The 20,545-nt window shown below is 45.2% G+C and overlaps 1 protein-coding gene across 1 annotated transcript in view; it reads left to right on the top strand.

Moving 5' to 3' along the window:
- MEI1 (meiotic double-stranded break formation protein 1) overlaps window positions 1-20,545 on the top strand; it is a 90,957-nt gene that overhangs the window by 30,956 nt on the left and 39,456 nt on the right. The window contains exons 12-18 of the mRNA XM_003932820.4: window positions 4,741-4,855; window positions 6,702-6,793; window positions 7,603-7,744; window positions 10,761-10,872; window positions 14,497-14,557; window positions 16,862-16,959; window positions 19,450-19,618. Of these exons, the coding sequence (XP_003932869.2) occupies window positions 4,741-4,855; window positions 6,702-6,793; window positions 7,603-7,744; window positions 10,761-10,872; window positions 14,497-14,557; window positions 16,862-16,959; window positions 19,450-19,618 (789 nt within the window). The remainder of the gene's footprint in view (window positions 1-4,740; window positions 4,856-6,701; window positions 6,794-7,602; window positions 7,745-10,760; window positions 10,873-14,496; window positions 14,558-16,861; window positions 16,960-19,449; window positions 19,619-20,545) is intronic.

Here is a 20,545-nt window from a genome sequence, read left to right as displayed (position 1 = left end):
TCTCTAGTAAAAATATAAAATTAGCCAGGTGTGGTGGTGCATGCCTGTAATTCCAGCTATTCGGGAGGCTGAGGCAGGAGAATCGCCTAAACCCAGGAGGTGGAGTTTGCAGTGAGCTGAGATCGCGCCATTTCACTCCAGCCTGGGCAACAAGAGTGAAACTTCGTCTCAAAAAATAAATAAATAAATAAATAATAAAAAACATTAGCTGGGTATGGTGGCAGGTAGCTGTAATCCCCCCCTTAAATGTAAGACATTATTTATTGACTTGACAATAAGAAAGATCAAGATTTAATTCGCTCACATTTTTTGTCTTCTCTACATGTCCTTGGCATTTTTACTAGTCAATAGTTTTTTGTTTTGTTTTGTTTTTTTGAGATGGAGTCTCGTTCTGTTGCCGGGCTGGAGTGCAGTGGCACAATCTTGGCTCACTGCAACCTCTGCCTCCTGGGTTCAAGCAATTATCCTTCCTCAGCCTCTTGAGTAGCTGGGATTACAGGTATGTGCCACCATGCCCAGCTAAGTTTTCTATTTTTGGTAAGACAGGGTTTCACCATGTTGGCTAGGATGGTCTCAATCTCTTGACCTAGTGATCTGCCCGCCTTGGCCTCCCAAAGTGCTGGGATTACGGGTGTGAGCCACTGCGCTGGGCAATATTTTATTTTTTAACCTTTAAATAATATACGTAAAACTGGTATTTCTTGTTCCCTCATCTTGAAGCCATGTCTCTTGAGTTCCTACATGGTTAACAGCACCCCAACTCTTCCTTTCTCTTCTCTTCCTTACTTCTACTTCTCAAGGTCAGTCAGCCATACTTTAATTTTACATTGTGAAAGTTGTTAATATTTATAGTCTCTTCTGTAGCTATATTTAAATATTTGTGATTTGACTCTAGGTTGGTTCTAAAAATTGAAACAAAAAATAGCATTTACATGACAGTGACTTCAGTCTGTCTTCTTTCCTCCTCTGTCTTTCTCTGAATTTGAATCTCTAAATCTGGGGCATGAATTCCAGAGTTGGTGGGATGAATAAACCAACAAGGTAACAAAAGCGTAAGTAAGAGCAGTGTCAATCAGAGGCACCCATGCTGAGCTAGAAGTCTCCCAGCAGGTCAGTGCTAGAGGGGACCAGTAGTACCTTTTGTGCAGGAGGTGGTATTTCAGATATGCTGTGAAGGGTGAGAGTTAGATTTTGAAAGGACCAGGAATAGCAAAACATGTGGGTTGGAGAGTATAGAGATTGCTCAGGGTACAGTGACCAGTTGAACAGCAGATTACGTGAAGGGGTGTTGCCTGGAGAAGCAGGAAAGCTGTTAGGTTAGAATTGTGGCAAGCTGGATAGGGGACAGGTTATTAAGTTTTGGATTATTTTAATTTTTTTTTTTTTTTTTTTGAGATGGAGTCTCACTCTGTCACCCAGGCTGGAGTGCGGTGGCATGATCTCAGCTCTCTGCAACCTCTGCCTCCTGGGTTCAAGCAATTCTCCTGCCTCAGCCTCCCAAGTAGCTTGGACTACAGGCACCCGCCACCATGCCTGGCTAATTTTTGTATTTTTAGTAGACATGGGGTTTTACCATATTGGCCAGGCTGGTCTCGAACTCCTGACCTTGTGATCTGCCTGCTTTGGCCTCCCAAAGTGCTGGGATTACAGGCATGAGCCACCACACCTGGCCAAGGATGATTTTACTTTTGACTTTAACTTCCCAGAATGTTTACTGAGGTGGTCATTCTGGGGTGAGGTGGTTTAGAGGGTCTTTGGAAAGCACAGCTAGAAGGAAGAATGAAAAGTGAGAGCTGCTAAAAAGAATTTAAAGAAGTTGAGTGCAGTGGCTTACACTTGTAATCCCAGCACTTTGGGAGGCTGAGGCAGGAGGATCGCTTGAGCTCAGGAGTTTGACACTAGCCTGGATAACCTGATGAAATAATGTCTCTACAAAAATTATCTGGTGTAGTGGTGTATACCTGTAGTCCTAGCTACTTGAGAGGCTGAGGTAGGAAGATTGCTTGAGCCCAGGAGGTTGAGATGCAATGAGCTGTGTTTGTGCCACTGCACCCCAGCCTGGGCACCCTGTTTCAATAATAATAATAATAATAATAATAATAATAATTTTTTTTTTCCTTGAGACGGAGTTTTGCTCTTGTTATCCAGGCTGGAGTGCAATGGCACGATCTTGGCTCACCGCAACCTCCGCCTCCTGGGTTCAGGCAATTCTCCTGCCTCAGCCTCCTGAGTAGCTGGGATTACGGGCACGCGCCACCATGCCCAGCTAATTTTTTTGTATTTTTAGTAGCGACGGGGTTTTACCATGTTGACCAGGATGGTCTCGATCTCTTGACCTCGTGATCCACCCGCCTTGGCCTCCCAAAGCGCTGGGATTACAGTGTGAGCCACCGCGCCCGGCCCTAATAATAATAATTTAAAGGTGGTGGAACTAGGGCTTGGTGATTGTATGGGATCATCAAACTTGGAGCTTCCAGAGATGAAGAAGGAAAGGGGAAATCAAGCCTTAACCATATGCAATTGACTGAGAACCTATCAGAAGACCCAATAGATTGCTCTCAGTGCTCAGCAAAGGCCCAGGGATGAGGGTTAATAGGTTTTTTCCTAGCTACTCTGTGTTATGTAGTGTTCCCCAGTATTAACATCTACCAAGAACCTGTGAATGTGCCTTATTTGGAAATAGAGCCTTTGTACATCAAATCTAGTTAAAGTCATACAGCCCAGGCTGTAAATCCAATGCCTTGTCTCTATGTAAGGAGAGTTGGGTTTGGACATACAGCCACAATCAGACATGCACAGAGGGAAGGTGGCCATGTGAAGACAGGCAGAGATTAGAGTGATGCAGCTACAAGCCAATGAATGCCAAGGACTGCAGCCACCACCAGAAGCTAAGAGGCAAGGAAGGGTTCTTTTCAAGATCCTTTGCAGGTGTGTCCAATCTTTTGGCTTCCCTAGGCCACATTGGAAGAAGAATTGTTTTGGACCACACATAAAATATGCTAACACTAACGATAGCTGATAAGCTAAAAGGAAAAAAAAAGGTCCACGCATAAATCTCATAATGTTTTAAGGAATTTTACAAATTTGTGTTGGTCTGCTTTCAAAGTTGTCCTAGGCTGCATGCAGCCTGTGGGCTGTGGGTTGGACAAACCTGCTTTAGAGAGGACATGGCCCTGATGACACCTCGATTTCAGATTTCTAGCCTCCAGAACTGTGAGTGGATAAATTTCTGTTGTTTTAAGCCACCCAGTTTGCGGTAATTTATTATAGCAGCCCTATGAAACCAATACCATGTCAGATAGTCATTCATTCATTTGACATCTGTTCTGTTAATCACCAATTTACAATGCATCTGTCTCTGTTTAGGTAAAGTGAAAAGATGGAACTGGTCCCTTGCCTCTTGGGAGCTCATAATTAATCAAGTCAATGACTCTTGCCTCTTCTAAGTCTATAGAATCTGAGGGTTCAATTGGACCCTAAGTGTTGCCTGTCCACATTTCCCCACAGTGATAGTGACTTAATCTCCAAAAGTATTTTTCTAGTCTCTGCATGTAATCTTACAGAATGGGGAACTCACTTCTCCCTAGTTGGTCCCCTATACTTCTATAGACTTTGACTCCTAGAAAATTATCAGGCTGGGCACATTGTTTATGCCTGTAATCCCAGCACTTTGGGAAGCCATGGTGGGTAGTTAACTTGAGGTCAGGAGTTTGAGACCAGTCTAGCCAACATGGTGAAACTCCATCTCTACTAAAAATACAAAAATTAGTTGGGTTTGGTGGCGTGCTTATAGTCCCAGCTACTCGGGTGGCTGAGGCAGGAGAATTGCTTGAATCTGGGAGGCGGAGGTTGCAGGGAGTCGAGATCATACCAGTGCACTCCAGCCTGGGTGACAGAGACTCTGTCTCTGGGTCCTAGTTATATTTACCTATTGATCTTGGTTGTCATCACTGAGATAGCAGAAAGTTAGATCCATCTTCCCCAGGAGAGGTCATTACTTATTAGAAAACATTGGCTGTTACTCTTTTGATGCACCTTCAATTCTAGGTGCTTCTTTCACCAGCAGGCTCTCTGCAAGAAAACCTTGTATTCTTAATAATAATAATAGACACAGCTGACATTTATAAGGACTTATTATGTATTAAGTATCATGCTAAGTGCTTTCCGTGCGTTATCTAATTTGATCCCCATAATAAATGTATGAGGAGAGTAGTATTAAGCCTCATTTAATAGATGAGAAAATTGATGGTTAGAGAGGGCAAGTAATGTGCACAAAGTTATGCAGCTAGATAAGTATTGATATAAGGATTCTTTTTTTTTTTTTTTTTTTGAGACAAGGTCTTGTTCTGTCTCCTAGGCTGGAGTGCAGCAGTGTGATCATGGCTCACTGCAGCCTCCACCTTCTCGGGCTCAGGTGATCCTCCCACCTCTGCCTCTTGAGTAACTGAGACCACAGGTGTATGCCATCACACTTGCCTAATTTTTTGTGGAGACTGGGTTTCACCATGTTGCCCAGGCTCCTCTCCATCTGCTAGGCTCAAGACATCTACTAACCTCAGCCTCCCAAAGTGCTGGGATTACAGGTGTGAGCCACCATGACTAGCCTGGAGTAAGGATTTTTATCAAATTAGATTCTATGTTCTGATCCAACCACACTGCCTCTCATTGCCTGAGAGCCTGGGGGTATCTTGGGAATACCCTTGCCTTACCATGAGCCTGCTTTTGTCTCTCTGGATGCAGGAAGGACCATCAGAGTGCTCCACCTGTGCGGTATGGGGACCTTCAGGCGTTGCTAGAAGCTATGCTAAACCGGTGTGCGGAGTTTTCCCAGACCTGTCTGAACAGGAGACCCCTGGTCAGTGTACTGTAACCTGCTTCTTTTGGAGATCATGCTGTAATGTGTTTTTAGAAAGATAATTAGTATATTGCCTTACTTTTATATGCCATTTCATAGCTTTTTCTCATGCACCCATGACTACAATCAGTTGCTATTTTTCCCTAATAGCAGAACTTTGAGGCTTAAAGATTACTATTCCCATTTTTACAGATGGGGAAACTAAAGTCACAAGGGTTAAATAATTTGTCTCTAAGGTCCAAAACTAGAAAGTATCTAAGCCTAGGGCTGGGTGTGGTGGCTCACACACCTGTAATCCCAGCACTTTGGGAGGCCAAGGTGGGCAGATCACCTGAGGTCAGGAGTTTGAAACCAGCCTGACTAACATGGAGAAACCCTGTCTCTACTAAAAGTACAAAATCAGTCAGGCATGGTGGCACATGCCTGTAATCCCAGCTACTTGGGAGGCCGAGGCGGGAGAATCACTTGAACCCAGGAGGCGGAGGTTGTGGTGAGCCAAGATTGCGCCATTGCACTCCAGCCTGGGCAACAAAAGTGAAACTCTGTTTCAAAAAAAGAAGTAAGTACCTAAGCCTAGATAGTAAATTCCATGGTGTTTTTATCCTATTCTATTATACACATTGTCTCTTTATATCATATAAGCAAATAGGGCAAACATTTTCACAGAATTATTTAAGTCTGGATTCACTAGAATTTTAGAATCTGACTAATATGCAATGTATTGTGGTTGCTGGCTTTTAAATAGCCTGTAGACTTAAGATATCAGGAAAGGCACTGTCAGTGTGAATGTTGATCATGTTTTTCAGGATTAACTTTGGAAACTAAGGTCTTTACACCTGATGGAGTGGAGATTTTCTTGTGTTTTAGAACAACTAATAGGGCCATTACAGTCAAGCTAATGCCCACTAGCCTGTGACAGCTTTCTGCATATAATAGACCAAGAGCCAGTCCTGTGGTTCAGAGAGACTGTTGGTTAAGGTCCCTCCAACACTGCTACCATTTTTTTTTTTTTTTTTTTTTTGAGATGGAGTCTTACTCTGTTGCCTAGGCTGGAGTGCAGAGACAAAGTCTCACTCTGTTGCCTAGGCTGGAGTGCAGAGGCACAATCTTGGCTCTCTGCAACATCTGCCTCCCGGGTTCCAGCGATTCTTCTGCCTCAGCTTCCTGAGTAGTTGGGATTACAGGCATGCACCACCACACCTAGCTAATTTTTTAGTAGAGACAGGGTTTGGTGATATTGGCCAGATGGGGTTTCAACATATTGATCTCAAACTCCTGACCTCAGGTCACCCATCCACCCTGGCTTCCTAAAGTTCTGGGATTACAGGCGTGAGCCACTGCACCCAGCTCTGCTACCATTTCTTTTTTTTCTGATAGGGAGTCTTGCTCTTGTTACCCAGGCTGGAGTGCAGTGGTGTGATCTCGGCTCACTGCAACCTCCGCCTCTGAGGTTCAAGCAGTTCTCCTGCTTCACCCTTCCAAGTAGCTGTGATTACAGGTGCGAGCCACCACACTTGGCTATTTTTTTTTTTTTTAATTTTTAGTAGAGGCAGGGTTTCACCATGTTGACCAGGCTGGTCTCAAACTCCTGACCTCATGATCTTGCCACCTCAGCCTCCCAAAGTGCTGGGATTACAGATGTGAGCCACTGCACCCAGCCCTTGCTACCATTTTTGAAAGGAGCTATTACTTTTGCAAGGATATAGCCAAGATCTCCTGGAAAGTTAGGTGTACAGGAATGTCTGACTGCAGTGTGAGAAAAAGAGGTCTACAGTCATTCAAGCATAGACTGAGACACATAGCATATACTTGATCACTAGGTTCCTGTCTTTCCTTCCCACCTCAGGGCCATACCTCCAGTAGAGATTCAGAGAAGGCCATTCTTCAAAAGGGAAAGTTCCTCCTGAGCACTCTGGAGGGATTTAGAAGTGCCTGCAGGTGAGGGTCCCTCTGTGGATGAAGTAATAGAATGGAAGGTATGGGTGGAAGGGATTTAGACAATGAGTGAAGTTCTAGAGGCAGCACTTGATTTCTGATACTCTTCTGTATGACAAAGAGGACTTTGGCTGGGGTAGGTTTTGGGAGCGTGTGGAGGAGGCTTGAGGACAGGCAGCTAGGGATAGTACCTTTCTAAAGATTACCACCTTGTGGAGTTTTTGCTACTGTGCCATGAGGTTGTGTCTTATTCACCTTTGTTCCCCACCACCCCCCAACTAGCTTAGCACTATAGGTATTCACTGAATGGTTGTTGAATTAATTCAGTTTACATTAACAAATGTTTGTTGTATCTACTGTGTGCCATGCCTGATGCTAGAGAGTAGGGCTAGAAAGAAAAGTCAGAGTGGCTCCTGCCCTCAAGGAGCTCACAGTCTCTTGGGGAAGAGATGCTTTTTTGTGTATATGTGGGATTTGTTAGGTTTTCAAGAATCTGGGGAAGGTATTCCAGATAGAGAGAGCAGCATATTTAAAGGCAAAGAGATGAAAACTAGAAAATAGCATGGCATATTCAGAGAAGTACATACAATGGGGTGGAAGTACACATAGTTGAGGGAAGGAGTGGGGAACAAGAATGTGGAGGGATCAAGTCCTCTCCTTACAGTGGTCTATTGAATTTTCTCCCAATCTGATAATAGAGATACTTTCCCTGGACCCTGAGCACAGATACTCCCTGCTACCCCCTAGGAGCGTGTTTGTAATCTTTGGATTGCATAGGTGGTAGTGGATATACTCACACATTGATTTCTTAGGTTGGCTATAGAATTCCAGAGTGAGCCTTCAGCCCAGGAGAATCCATTCACAGCTCCCAGCGCCGAGAAGAAAGACACCTTGGAGGCCTTCTCAGAATTTCTTCTCAGTGCCTGTGACTCGATGTGCATCCCCATGGTGATGGTGGGTTCCCCTGAGCCATAGGCAGCATGAAGCTTAGGGAAGAGATGAATGTGCAGATGAGCCAGGCTCAGAGGCATGAGGCAGTAACTGCTCAAAGGAACCCTCTGTGGGCATCAGCAGTGCTATTCTTGCAGCCACCTTTCCTTTGTCTAAAAATAAAATGTAGTGTTTCATTATGAAACTAACAAGCACCTCTTAAGAAAAAATAAGCCAGGTGTGGTAGCTCACACCTGTAATCCCAGCACTTTGGGAGGCTGAGGCGGGCGGATCACAAGGTCAGGGGTTTGAGACCAGCCTGACCAACATGGTGAAACCCAGTCTCTACTAAAAATACAAAAATTAGCCAGGTGTGGTGGTGCACACCTGTAATTCCAGCTATTTGGGAGGCTGAGGCAGGAGAATTGCTTGAACCTGGGAGGCAGAGGTTGTGATTAGCTGACAGCACGCCATTGCACTCCAGCCTGGGTGACAGAGGGAGACTCCCGTCTCAAAAAAAAAAAAAAAAAAAAAAAAAAAGAAGAAGAAAAAAAATAGAAAGCAATAATAATAAAACAATAAATGGGTAAGTTTATGGAGTAATTAGGGACTTATATTCACTACCTGATTTAGTTCTCTCAATGATCCTGGAGATGGATGCTCTAATTTTCTCTAATTTACTGATAAGGTTGTCATATTTCTATAGTTATAAAGCAAGTGCATAATGGTGCTGAGACTGAACCTATGACTTCAGGTCCCCTAGCTTTTCTCGTGTCTTTCTTTTCATAAGGAGCAGAAGTGAATATCTGTTACTCAAGTGTTAATAAGGAACACGTATGTGTGTTCTGTAAAATGAGAGATTACCACTCTGAAGAGAGGCTTGGTCCTAAAGAGCTTCATTTTGAGCCAACTTGAGGTTGAGATGTTGGGAAGAGCAGGGCTAAGAGCTGCTGACTCTGGGTAACCTTGGGTGAGTCCTCTTCAGCATGAGGTTTGGGCATCCTATGAGCCTCTGAGGAGTCTCCTGTTAATCAGAAAAGGATCTACTGGGAACAGTAGGTGGCAGCAGGAAGGCATCTCTGGCTCTTCATGAACAAGCCTCTCTTCCTTGAAGAAGTCATTGAGCTGGAGTCTGCAGGAGGTAGTGGTCAGGAACCCTGACTGTGGCCCTGACTTAACTTACCAACAGTAAGACTTGGGCAACTCATGGTAGTTTACTCACCTGCTCTGCCTTCCTCCTAGATTTTTGAAGTGTTAAAGCTAAATCTAAAATTAGATCATAGAATTATTGTATTATTCCTTCTTTCTACTTTTCTGTATTTTACACATTTTCTTTAACAAGCATATATTACTTTTATAATAATAATAATAGAAAAACACACACAACCAAACTTGCTCTAAAAATGAAAGGAAAGGTAACAAGAACAATGCCTCTGAGGATCCAGCTGTTTACAGAAAGGGAACTGAGACCCAGGGAAGGGAGAAGGTGACTACCCAAGGGTACATTGTGGTGGCTATGTGCAGAACCTGCAGTAGAACCCTGTTTCTTTTTTTCTAATTTAGAGCTATGGCTACCACATCAAACTGCCTCATGACTCTGTTGAAGAATTACATGAAGGCTGGTCTGAATGCAGTGATTTACAACTAATTGATCACAACAAGTTACAGATATCTTTTTTCATTCTCCACTGCCCCTGCTTTACTTGACCAACCTTAAAAATAATAACAGGACAGGTGTGGTGGCTCACCCCTATAATTCCAGCACTTTGGGAGGCTAAGGTGGCAGATCACTTGAGGTGAGGAGTTTGAGACCAGCCGGGCCAACACAGTGAAACTCCGTCTCTACTAAAAAAAAACAAAAATTAGCTGAATGTGGTGGTGCATGCCTGTAATCCCAGCTGCTCAGGAGGCTGACGCAGGAGAATCAATTGAACCCAGGAGGCAGAGGTTTCAGTGAGCCAAGATCACACCACTGCTCTCCAGCCTGGGCGACACAGTGAGATTCTGTCTCAAAACAAAACAAAACACAACCCCTCCCCCAAAATAACAAATACGAAGGCAGTTTATAAATTGTATTATTATTACTGTAGTAATAGAAACATGAGAGTCATTCTGCATTATGGTTATAGAAAGCACTTTTTTTTTAGATGGAGTCTTACTCTGGAGTCCAGGCTGGAGTGCAGTGGTACAATCTTAGCTCACTGTAACCCCTGCCTCCCGGGTCCTGGTTCAAGCAATTCTCCTGCCTCAGCTCCCTGAGCAGCTGAGATTACAGGCATGTGCCACCACACCCAGCTAATTTTTGTATTTTTAGTAGAGATGGGGTTTTACCATGTTGACCAGGATGGTCTTGAACTCCTGACCTCATGATCCACCTGCCTCGGCCTCCCGAAGTGCTGGGATTACAGGTGTGAGCCACTGTGCCTGGCCAGAAAGCACTTCTTTTTTTTTTTTTTTTTGAGACAGAGTTTCACTCTTGTTACCCAGGCTGGAGTGCAATGGCGCGATCTCGGCTCACCGCAACCTCTGCCTCCTGGGTTCAAGCAATTCTCCTGCCTCAGCCTCCTGAGTCGCTGGGATTACAGGCACGTGCCACCATGCCCAGCTCATTTTTTTTTGTATTTTTAGTAGAGACGGGGTTTCACCACATTGACCAGGATGGTCTCGATCTCTTGACCTTGTGATCCACCCGCCTCAGCCTCCCAAAGTGCTGGGATTACAGGCTTGAGCCACCACGCCTGGCTCAGAAAGCACTTTTTAAGCACCAGACCACATTTGTTTCTGGGAGGTATATCTTGTTATTCCAATTTTACTCTTTTGGGAACAGAAGCCCAAAGAGATAAAGTATCTGGTACAGTCTATTAGGTGAGCCAAGCCTTAGATGTAGTTTTGTACTTTAAGTTCCCTAGCTTTTCTTGTGTCTTTCAAGTGAAAGGAGTTAAGCTACTGTGCTAGATTTGATGCTAGTTTTCGCTGATGCCTTTTCTCCTTCAGAGGCTTAGTCCTGGTGGTCTATGTTCTCTCTCCTGGTTCTTTGCAGAGACACTTGGAGCAGACCACCCAGCCAGCTCTGATGGAAGTTTTCCTCTCAATTCTACACAGCCTCTTTGTCATTGTTCCTGACATGAAGGAGAAGTTTTCCAAGAAGCTTGGTAGGCAGCAGGCAAATGTGGAGGTTGGGAGGGAAGCAAGCAACTTAGGCAGTGCTCACAGTATTCAAAGAGAGCATGAGTTGTGGGTGCACATTTACTAATTCATTCAGAATTTATATCCATTCTGTGTTCTGTGTTAAGGGGAAGGAAATATCAGGCAGCAATCAAAAGTAATTAAAAGGACTGGGCATGGTGGCTCATGTTTGTAATCCCAGCACTTTGGGAGACCAAGATGGGAGGATCACCTGAGGCTAGGAGTTTGAGACCAGCCTGGACAACACAGTGAGACCCCATCTCTACAAAAAAGATTAAAGAAAAATTAGATGGAAGTTGTTAATAATGTTAACAACTAGTTATTAATAATAACTAACATGGCCAGGCGTGGTCGCTCAAGCCTGTAATCCCAGCACTTTGGGAGGCTGAGGCGGGTGGATCACGAGGTCAACAGATCGAGACCATCCTGGTCAACATGGTGAAACCCCGTCTCTACTAAAAATACAAAAAATTAGTTGGGCATGGTGGCACATACCTGTAATCCCAGCGACTCAGGAGGCTGAGGCAGGAGAATTGCCTGAACCCAGGAGGCGGAGGTTGCGGTGAGCTGAGATCACGCCATTGCACTCCAGCCTGGGTAACAAGAGTGAAACTCTGTCTCAAAAAAAAAAAAACAAAACTAACATTTAATTAAGTTCTTACAGTGTGTGAGACACTGTTTTAAGTGCTTTGCATGTACTGACTCATTTAGTCCTCAGAAAAACCTAGGAATTGTCTATTATGATTATACTCATTCTATTGATGAACAAACTGAATCTCAGAGAGGTTAAGTAACTTGCCCAAGGTTATACTGTAAGTAATATGCCCAGGATTCAAACCCAAGGAATCTGGCTGTAGAACATGCTTTCTTAATCTCTGTGCTATACTTGGCTTTTATCATTATAATTTAATTTTTTTTTTATTCTTGTCACATGGCATGCAGCAAATGTGCGACAAGTCTACCATGGAGACGCAACCAGGGCTCAGTCATGTAGGCCCTTGTTGGCCGTGTGAAGAATTTGGATTTTTTGTTTTGTTTTGTTTTTGAGATGGAATTTCGCTCTTATTGCCCAGGCTGGAGTGCCATGGTGCGTTCTCAGCTCACTGCAATCTCTGCCTCCCTGGTTGAAGCAATTCTCCTGCCTCAGTCTCCCAAGTAGCTGGGATTGCAGGCATGTACTACCACATCCAGCTAATTTTGTGTTCTTTTTTTTTTTTTTTTTTTTTTTGAGACAGAGTTTCACTCTTGTTACCCAGGCTGGAGTGCAATGGCACAATCTCAGCTCACCGCAACCTCCGCCTCCTGGGTTCAGGCAATTCTCCTGCCTCAGCCTCCTGAGTAGCTCGAATTACAGGCATGTACCACCATGCCCAGCTACTTTTTTGTATTTTTAGTAGAGACGGGGTTTCACCATGTTGACCAGGATGGTCTCGATCTCTTGACCTCGTGATCCACCTGCCTCGGCCTCCCAAAGTGCTGGGATTACAGGCTTGAGCCACCGCGCCCAGCCTTAATTTTGTATTCTTATTAGAGACGGGGTTGCTCCATGTTGGCCAGGCTGGTCTTGAACTCCCAATCTCAGGTGATCCACCTGCCTTGGCCTCCCAAAGTGCTGGGATTACAGGCATGAGCCACCGCACCCAGCGTTGAGATTGCACAAATTAATTTTCTTATCTCCAGTGTCCTTAGCTAGAACATGGTGATAATAGTGAGAATTAAACAAGATAGTGTATGTAGATTTTCTGAAGACTGTATCCCTCAGCCACTGTTATAACTGATACACACTTTTTTCCTTCCTTCTAACATTCTTCCTGCCTGCCATACTTCAGGATCCAAGCAGATCTAGTCTTGGGGCACTGGATGACATGCAAGTGTAGATCTCTTTGGGGCAGTGGTGGGGAATAGAGATGTAGAAAAAGGCTGTGAGATCTATAGGGAGATCTGTGCAGCATGAAGCCAGGTAGCACAGGATCAGAGGCTCAACCTGCAAGAGGGAGGACAGAAGCAGGCACTGCCAGCCAGGAGTGGTATGGAGACCTGGAGTAGGAGGGTGGAGAGATTCTGGATCCCTGAGAATTGGGCCAAGAGGAGCCCATCTGGAAGCAAAACTTGGTGCCCTTTCCCTGGGGAACTCATGGGTTAAGTTGTTGCCCCAAAGTTGCTGTGAAACCCTGAGGGATTCCCTGTCAGGTACTTTAGCCCAGGATAAAATACAGCTTATTTCCAACCCTGGGGCTAGTGAAATGGGAACTTCTAATATATTCTTTATCTAGAATTCTGCTTTTACAGTAACCCAGGGTAGACAGAACAGAGGTTAATATTGACTGAGAGCCTTACTGGGGAGACTGGGAGGAGCCAGCAGCACAAGGGTCTGGGCCAGGGTCAACAGCTAAGGCAGAAACTGCTGGCTGGGCATGGTTATAATCCCAGCACTTTGGGAGGCCCAGGCAGGCAGATCACCTGAGGCCAGGAGCTTGAGACCAGACTGACCAACATGGAGAAACCCGAATCTACTAAAAAATACAAAATTAGCCAGATGTGGTGGCACATGCCTGTAATCCCAGCTACTTTGGAAGGCTGAGGCAGGAGAATCGCTTGAACCCAGAAGGCGGAGGTTGAGGTGAGCTAAGATCGCACCATTGCACTCCAGCCTAGGCAACGAGAGCAAAACTCTATCTCAAAAAAAAAAAAAGAAAAAGAAAGAAAAAGAAACAGTTATCGGACCCATTTTCTGAGAATCAGTTGCTTCCAACAGGCAATTCATAGCTGAGAATGTAGTGATTACTCCTATTCTTTCTGCATCTGAAACTGGAATTTTTTTCTTTTTTTCTTTTTTTTTTTTTAAATATTTAAACCTGAAGCAGATGCATGACACTGGATTTTTTTTTTTTTTCTACAAAAAGAAGGGATAGAAGGAACATAGGTGCCCTTCCTAGGTCCTTGTCAAATAGACCAAATTGTAGTGGAGGATCATTCAGAATGGAAGAAAATGAACAGTTATTGCAGCACTTACTTTGAGCCATGTACTTGTTGGATGTTCTCCATGCATTTATCTTACTTAGCTTTACAACAACCTATGAGGTACAAATATCAAAACTGAGTCTCAGAGAAGTTAAAAACCGCCGGGCGCGGTGGCTCAAGCCTGTAATCCCAGCACTTTGGGAGGCCGAGGCGGGTGGATCACAAGGTCGAAAGATCGAGACCATCCTGGTCAACATGGTGAAACCCCGTCTCTACTAAAAATACAAAAAATTAGCTGGGCATGGTGGCGCGTGCCTGTAATCCCAGCTACTCAGGAGGCTGAGGCAGGAGAATTGCCTGAACCCAGGAGGCGGAGGTTGTGGTGAGCCGAGATCGTGCCATTGCACTCCAGCCTGGGTAACAAGAGCGAAACTCCGTCTCAAAAAAAAAAAAAAAAAAAAAAAGTTAAAAACCTTCCCAGACTGAAACTACTAGATAGTGACAGAGCACATTTTGAACCAGGTCTGTGTAATTCTGAAACCAGAGCTTTTTGATACCACCCAGGCTTGGGACTCTCTGTGACAAGTCTGGTTTAAACTGTTCTCTGCTTTATTCCTACTTATCCAAAGCTGCCTCATCCTTCATACGACTGACCCTGGAGCTGAAGGCCAGATTTTGCAGTGGTCTGAGGTATGTGTAGTCCCAGGCAAGACTGAGTATCCAAGGAGCCAATGTCTTTCTTGACTGGACAAGTGGGAATTGTTGGCTGGTATGGTTTTAGTCATGCGATCATGGTGGTGTTGACAGTGTCAGCATTGCTCAGCAACTGGTGGGATGAGCTGGACACGTTTCTGTAGGTTGGATTGAATCTGACCTGGTAAGGATCTCATTCCTGATGATACTCGGATGGGTACCTGTCACATCAAAACTGGGAGAGGCCTGGCACATGGCTCATGGCTGTAATCCCAGCAGTTTGGGAGGCCAAGATGGGAGGATTGTTTGAAGCCAGCTGTTCAAGATCAACCTGGGCAGCATAGCAAGATGCGGGTCTCTACAAATTTTTTTTTTTTTTTTTTTGAGATGGAGTCTCTCTCTGTCAGCCAGACTGGAGTGCAGTGGTGCGATCTGGGCTGACTGTAATCTCCACCTCCCAGGTTCAAGCAATTTTCCTGCCTCAGCTCCGCAGTACCTGGGATTACAGGTGCCTGCCACCACTCCCGGTTAATTTTTGTATTTTTAGTAGAGGTGAGGTTTCACCACGTTGCCCAGGCTGGTCTCGAACTCTTAATCCAGGTGATCCACCCACCTTGGCCTCCCAAAATCCTGGGATTACAGGCATGAGGCACCATCCCAGCCAAAAAAAATTTTTTTTTTAACTAGCCGAACGTGATGGTACACACCTCTAGTCCCAGATACTCAGGAGACTGAGGCGAGAGAATCCTTGAGCGTAGGAGGTCAAAGCTGCAGTGAGCTATGATTGTGCCCCTCTCTAGCCTGGGCAACAGTAAGATCTTATCACTAAAAAAAAATTTAAAAGCCTGCCAAAACTGGGAGGGCTCTCAGAGATATTTGTTTAACCTCTCATTTAAATGAGGAACCTGGCTGGGTGCAGTGGCCCATACCTGTAATCCTTTTTTTTTTTTTTTTTTTTTTTTTTTAAGACAGGGTTTCACCATGTTGGTTAGGCTGGTCTTGAACTCCTGACCTCAGGTGATCCACCCTCCTCGGCCTCCCAAAGTGCTGAGATTACAGGCGTGAGCGACCATGCCCAGCCCACCTGTAATCCCAGCACTTTGGGAGGCTGAGGCAAGGGGATCACTTGAGGTCAGGAGGTCGAGACCAGCCTGACCAACATGGTGAAACCCCATCTCTACTAAAAATACAAAAATTAGCCAGGCGTGATGGCATATGTCTATAATCCCAGGTACTTGGGAGGCTGAGGCAGGAGATCATATGAACCCGGAAGGCAGAGATTGCAATGAGCTGAGATAGCACCTCTGCACTCCCAGCCTGGGTGGCAGAGTGAGAGATTCTGTCTCAAAAGAAAAAAACAAAACAGAATGAGGAAACTGAGGCCTTCAAAGGGGAAAGGATGCAATGTCTGTCACATTCTAGTTGCTACCCCAGCAATTCTAGAGGAGAAACTGTTGTTAAAGTACAGAAAGTCAAAATTTGGGATGTACTCCTTGAGTGCCCATGTGGGGTTCTACTGCCTCTTTTTCTAGTTCTTCCTCAGCTCTTTTCTGCCCTAGGGGTACTTTTTATTTTTTTGTATATTTTATTAAATTGGAGCTTATATCCCCCCTTGGTTAATTTTTTCAGTAAATTTTTAGTGAATGCCTGAATGGGCCAGGTGCCCAACTTACAGCTGAGGTAACAGGTTCCACATTTACTTTTCCTCCCATCCCTCTACCCTCTTCCCCTCCCCTCCCCTCCCTTCCCCTCTCCTCTCCTCCCTTCCCCTTGCCTCCCCTCCCCTCCCCTCCCTTCCCTTCTCTTCCCTTCCCTCTTTCTTTCTTTTCTTTTCTCTTTTTTCTTTCTTTTTCTTTTTTTTTTTTGTGGAGTCTTGCTCTTGTTGCCCAGGCTGGAGTGCATTGGCACAATCTTAGCTCACAGCAACCTCCAGTTCCTGGGCTAAAGCGATTCTCCTGTCTCAGCCACCCGAGTAGCTGGAATTACAGGAACCTGCCACCATGTCCAGGTAATTTTTGTATTTTTAGTAGAGACTGGTTTTCATCATGTTGGCCAGGCTGATCTTGAACTACTGACCTCAGGTGATCCACCAGCCTAGGCCTCCCAAAGTGCTGGGATTATAGGTGTGAGCCACTGTGGCCAGCCCATATTTACTTTTCATAGCTGCCTTAGGACCTCCTCTGCCACAGCCATGGCTGGAATTTCACAAAGCAGTAGTGCCCAGACACATGGCAGGGATAATGCTCTCCCAGCCAAAGTATCAATGTCATCTCTTCTGTTCTCTTTTCTTCTCCCTCTAAGTCACTCAGCTCTAAATCAGGTGTGTTCCAGTTTCCTCTACTGCATGTGCCTTAACCTCCTCTCAGCTCCAGAGAAGACTGGACCACCTTCCAAAGAAGGTGAGATGCTACAATTTGACCACTCATGTGGCCCGTGGTGTTCTTTAGAGTCTGAGTGCCTTGCTGATTGGCTAGGTAATTAGTACAGGCATGAGATTTCTTTGCCTGAGGCTGCCCAGAGGAATTGGAGTGATGCAATTATAAGTTGCTTCCTAGAGATGTGAAATAATAGAACTGGAAAATGATGGAACCCAAGGCTCCTGGCACTTTAGACTAAGAGTTGACAAGGATCCAAATGTTCATCAAACCCAGTTCCTTCTTCTGGATAGTCTCCTCTGCAACATTCCCACACCAGGCCTCTGGAGTCCAGTGTTCACTCTAGCATGAATAGTGTGTTCCGTTTCTTCATTCATTTAAGAAATCAATCTTCCTTCCTTCCCTCCTTCCCTCCTTCCCTCCCTCCCTCCTTCCTTCCTTCCTTCCTCCTTTCTCCTTTCTTTTCTTTCATTTTCTTTTCTTTCTTTCAAGACAGTCTCACTGTCACCCAGGCTGAAGTGCAATGATGTGATCTCAGCTGACTGCAACCTTCACCTCCCTGGTTCAAGTGATTCTTGTACCTCAGCCTCCTGAGTAGCTGGAACTACAAGCATGTGCCACCATGCCCGGCTAATTTTTTGTGTTTTTGGTAGAGACAGAGTTTTGCCATGTTGGCCAGGCTGGTCTTGAACTCCTGTCCTCAAACAAGAGACCTGCCTTGGCCTCCCAAAGTGCTAGTATTACATGCATGAACCACTGCACCTGGCCTTTATTCAAATGTTAAGCTCTTAGGTCAGTCTTCTCTTTTTTTTCCTTTTTTTTTTTTTTTTTTTTTGGTTTCGAGACAGAGTCTTGCTTTGTCACCCAGGCTGAAGTAGAGTGGCGCGATCTTGGGTTGTTGCAACTTCTGCCTCCTGGGTTCAAGCGATTCTCCTGCATCAGCCTCCGGAGTAGCTGGGACTACATGCGCTTGCCACTACGCTTGTCTAATTTTTGTATTTTTAGTAGAGACAGGGTTTTGCCATGTTGGCCTGGCTGGTTTTGAACTCCTGATCTCAAACGATCTGCCCGCCTCAGCCTCCCAAAGTGCTGGGATTACAGGCCTGAGCCACCATTCCTAGCCTTCTTTCCTGTTCTTTCAGTATTAAAATATTCCTGCTTTTGTGAAACAATTTTCATAAGAAATCTAGGAATCTCTGCCCCCCATGATAAAATCCCAATTATTATTATTATTATTTTTTTTTGGAGACAGAGTTTCGCTCGTTACCCAGGCTGGAGTGCAATGGCGCGATCTCAGCTCACCGCAACCTCCGCCTCCTGGGTTCAAGCAATTCTCCTGCCTCAGCCTCCTGAGTAGCTGGGATTACAGGCACGTGCCACCATGCCCAGCTAATTTTTTGTATTTTTAGTAGAGACAGGGTTTCACCATGTTGACCAGGATGGTCTCGATCTCTCGACCTCATGTTCCACCCGCCTCGGCCTCCCAAAGTGCTGGGATTACAGGCTTGAGCCACCGCGCCCGGCCAAAATCCCAATTCTTTAAGTGGCATTTGCTTAAAGGTCTTTCACAGTCTAGCTGCAAATTATATCATAGTTTCCCACCTTCTCATACCTTACATCTATTCACTGACTGTCCAGTCACACTGAATGGAAACATGGCATGTCTTCTTATGCCTTCAGGCCTCTGAACACCTTGCTTCCTTTCTTTTGTATTCTTTTTTTTTTCTTCCGTTGCTGCCTCTTTTTTTGCTCACCCTCTAAAGTATATTTCTTATTTTTTTTTTCCTGAGGCAGAGTTTTGTTCTTGCCACCCAGGCTGGAATGCAATTGTGCCATCTCAGCTTACTGCAACCTCCACCTCCTGGGTTCAAGCAATTCTTCTGCCTCAGTCTCCCAAGTAGCTGGGATTACAGGTACCTGCCATCATGCCTGGCTAATTTTTGTATTTTTGTAGAGATGGAGTTTCACCATGTTGGCCAGGATGGTCTTGAACTCCTGACCTCAGGTGATCTGCCCCCATCAGCCTCCAAAAATGGTGGGATTACAGGTGTGAGCTACCAGGCCTGGCCAACAGTTTCTTCCTCTTTGACCTTGCCTTCCCCGCCAGGTGGCCAGAGTCACTCCCTCCTCAATATGGCACTGACCACATGTCCTGCAATTGCCTGTCTCATTATGTATCTCTTCCCATCAGCTGCCAGTCCTGAAGGTAGGGCTTGAGTCTCGTAGCCTCCCCTAAGAGTAGTAGCCACTCATTGAACATACGTCAAATGAATGAAAGAATGAATGTTAATTTTTGAGACATAGCCATGTCCTTCAATACGTTAACTGTAGTCTTTCCCAGTACGTTGAACCCTGCTCAAAGGAAGAGAAGCCTCTGATTTCCTTATTTCCTCCTATACTGCATGTACCGCTTGCTGCCCTGTGCCGTATTCTGCATGTAGTAGATACTAATGTGCTGACTACCTGTTCTCTTATGTTCTCTGTTTCGCTTTCCTCTACTTGTTCTCTCCCCAGAACTCGCTACAGTTTCTGAGCTCCTGCAGCATGGGCTGCCCCAGATAAGCAGCAGGAGCCCTGAAAGCCTTGCTTTCCTGTCTGATCGCCAGTACATAGACGGAGCTGCTCGCCAGAGACAGCACTGCATTCTGCTCCTCTTCTACTTGGCCTACGTCCATGAGGACAGGTCAGTGCATAGAGGTGGTAGCTGGTGGTGGGTCTTGGGACCTTCATCAATGATTCAGTTCAATCAATATTCACAGAGGCATCTCTCCTAGCCTGATACTGGGCACTGGGGACACAGGGATAAATAAGAAATAGGTTGTGTCCCTGAGAGGCTCATATCTTGAAAGGGTTTTAGAACAGGTGAGTAGACACTGTGCTGATAGAGGCCTAGAAAGCCAATGAGTATTTCTTGCTGTCCTTGAGGGTGTTCTTTGTGCACAGAAAAAAAAAAACTTTAGTAGTTTATTTTGGTTTTAATAATCACTTTTTTTTTTTTTTGAGACAGTCTTGCTCTGTCGCCCAGGCTGGAGTGCAGTGGCGTGATCTCAGCTCACTGCAACCTCTGTCTCCTGGGTTCAAGCGATTCTCCTGCTTCAGCCTCTCAAGTATCTGAGATTACAGGTGCCCACCACCATACCTGGATAATTTTTGCATTTTTTTAGCAGAGATGGGGTTTCACCTTGTTGGTCAGGCTGCTCTCCATCTTCATACCTTGTGATCCATCCACCTTGGCCTCCCAAAGTCCTGGGATTATAGGCGTGAGCCACTGTGCCTGGCCGATTTTAATAATTATTATACAGTTTATTACATTTTAAAAATCATGGCTGGACACAGTGGCTCACACCTGTAATCCCAGTGCTTTGGGAGGCCAAGGCGGGCTGATCACTTGAGGTCAGGAGTTTGAGACCAGCTTGGCCAACATGGTGAAAACCTGTCTCCACAAAACATACAAAAATTAGCCGGGTGTGGTGGTGCACACCTATAATCCCAGCTACTCAGAAAGCTGAGTCAAGAGAATGGCTTGAACCCAGGAGGTGGACGTTGCAGCAAGACAAGATTGTAGTGAGCTGAGATTGTACCACTGTACTCCATCCTCGATGACAGAGTG

Source organism: Saimiri boliviensis, chromosome 21, assembly GCF_048565385.1.
Source record: "Saimiri boliviensis isolate mSaiBol1 chromosome 21, mSaiBol1.pri, whole genome shotgun sequence".
Classification (NCBI taxonomy): Eukaryota; Metazoa; Chordata; class Mammalia; order Primates; family Cebidae; genus Saimiri; species Saimiri boliviensis.
This window is presented reverse-complemented; position numbering and strand designations above follow the sequence as displayed.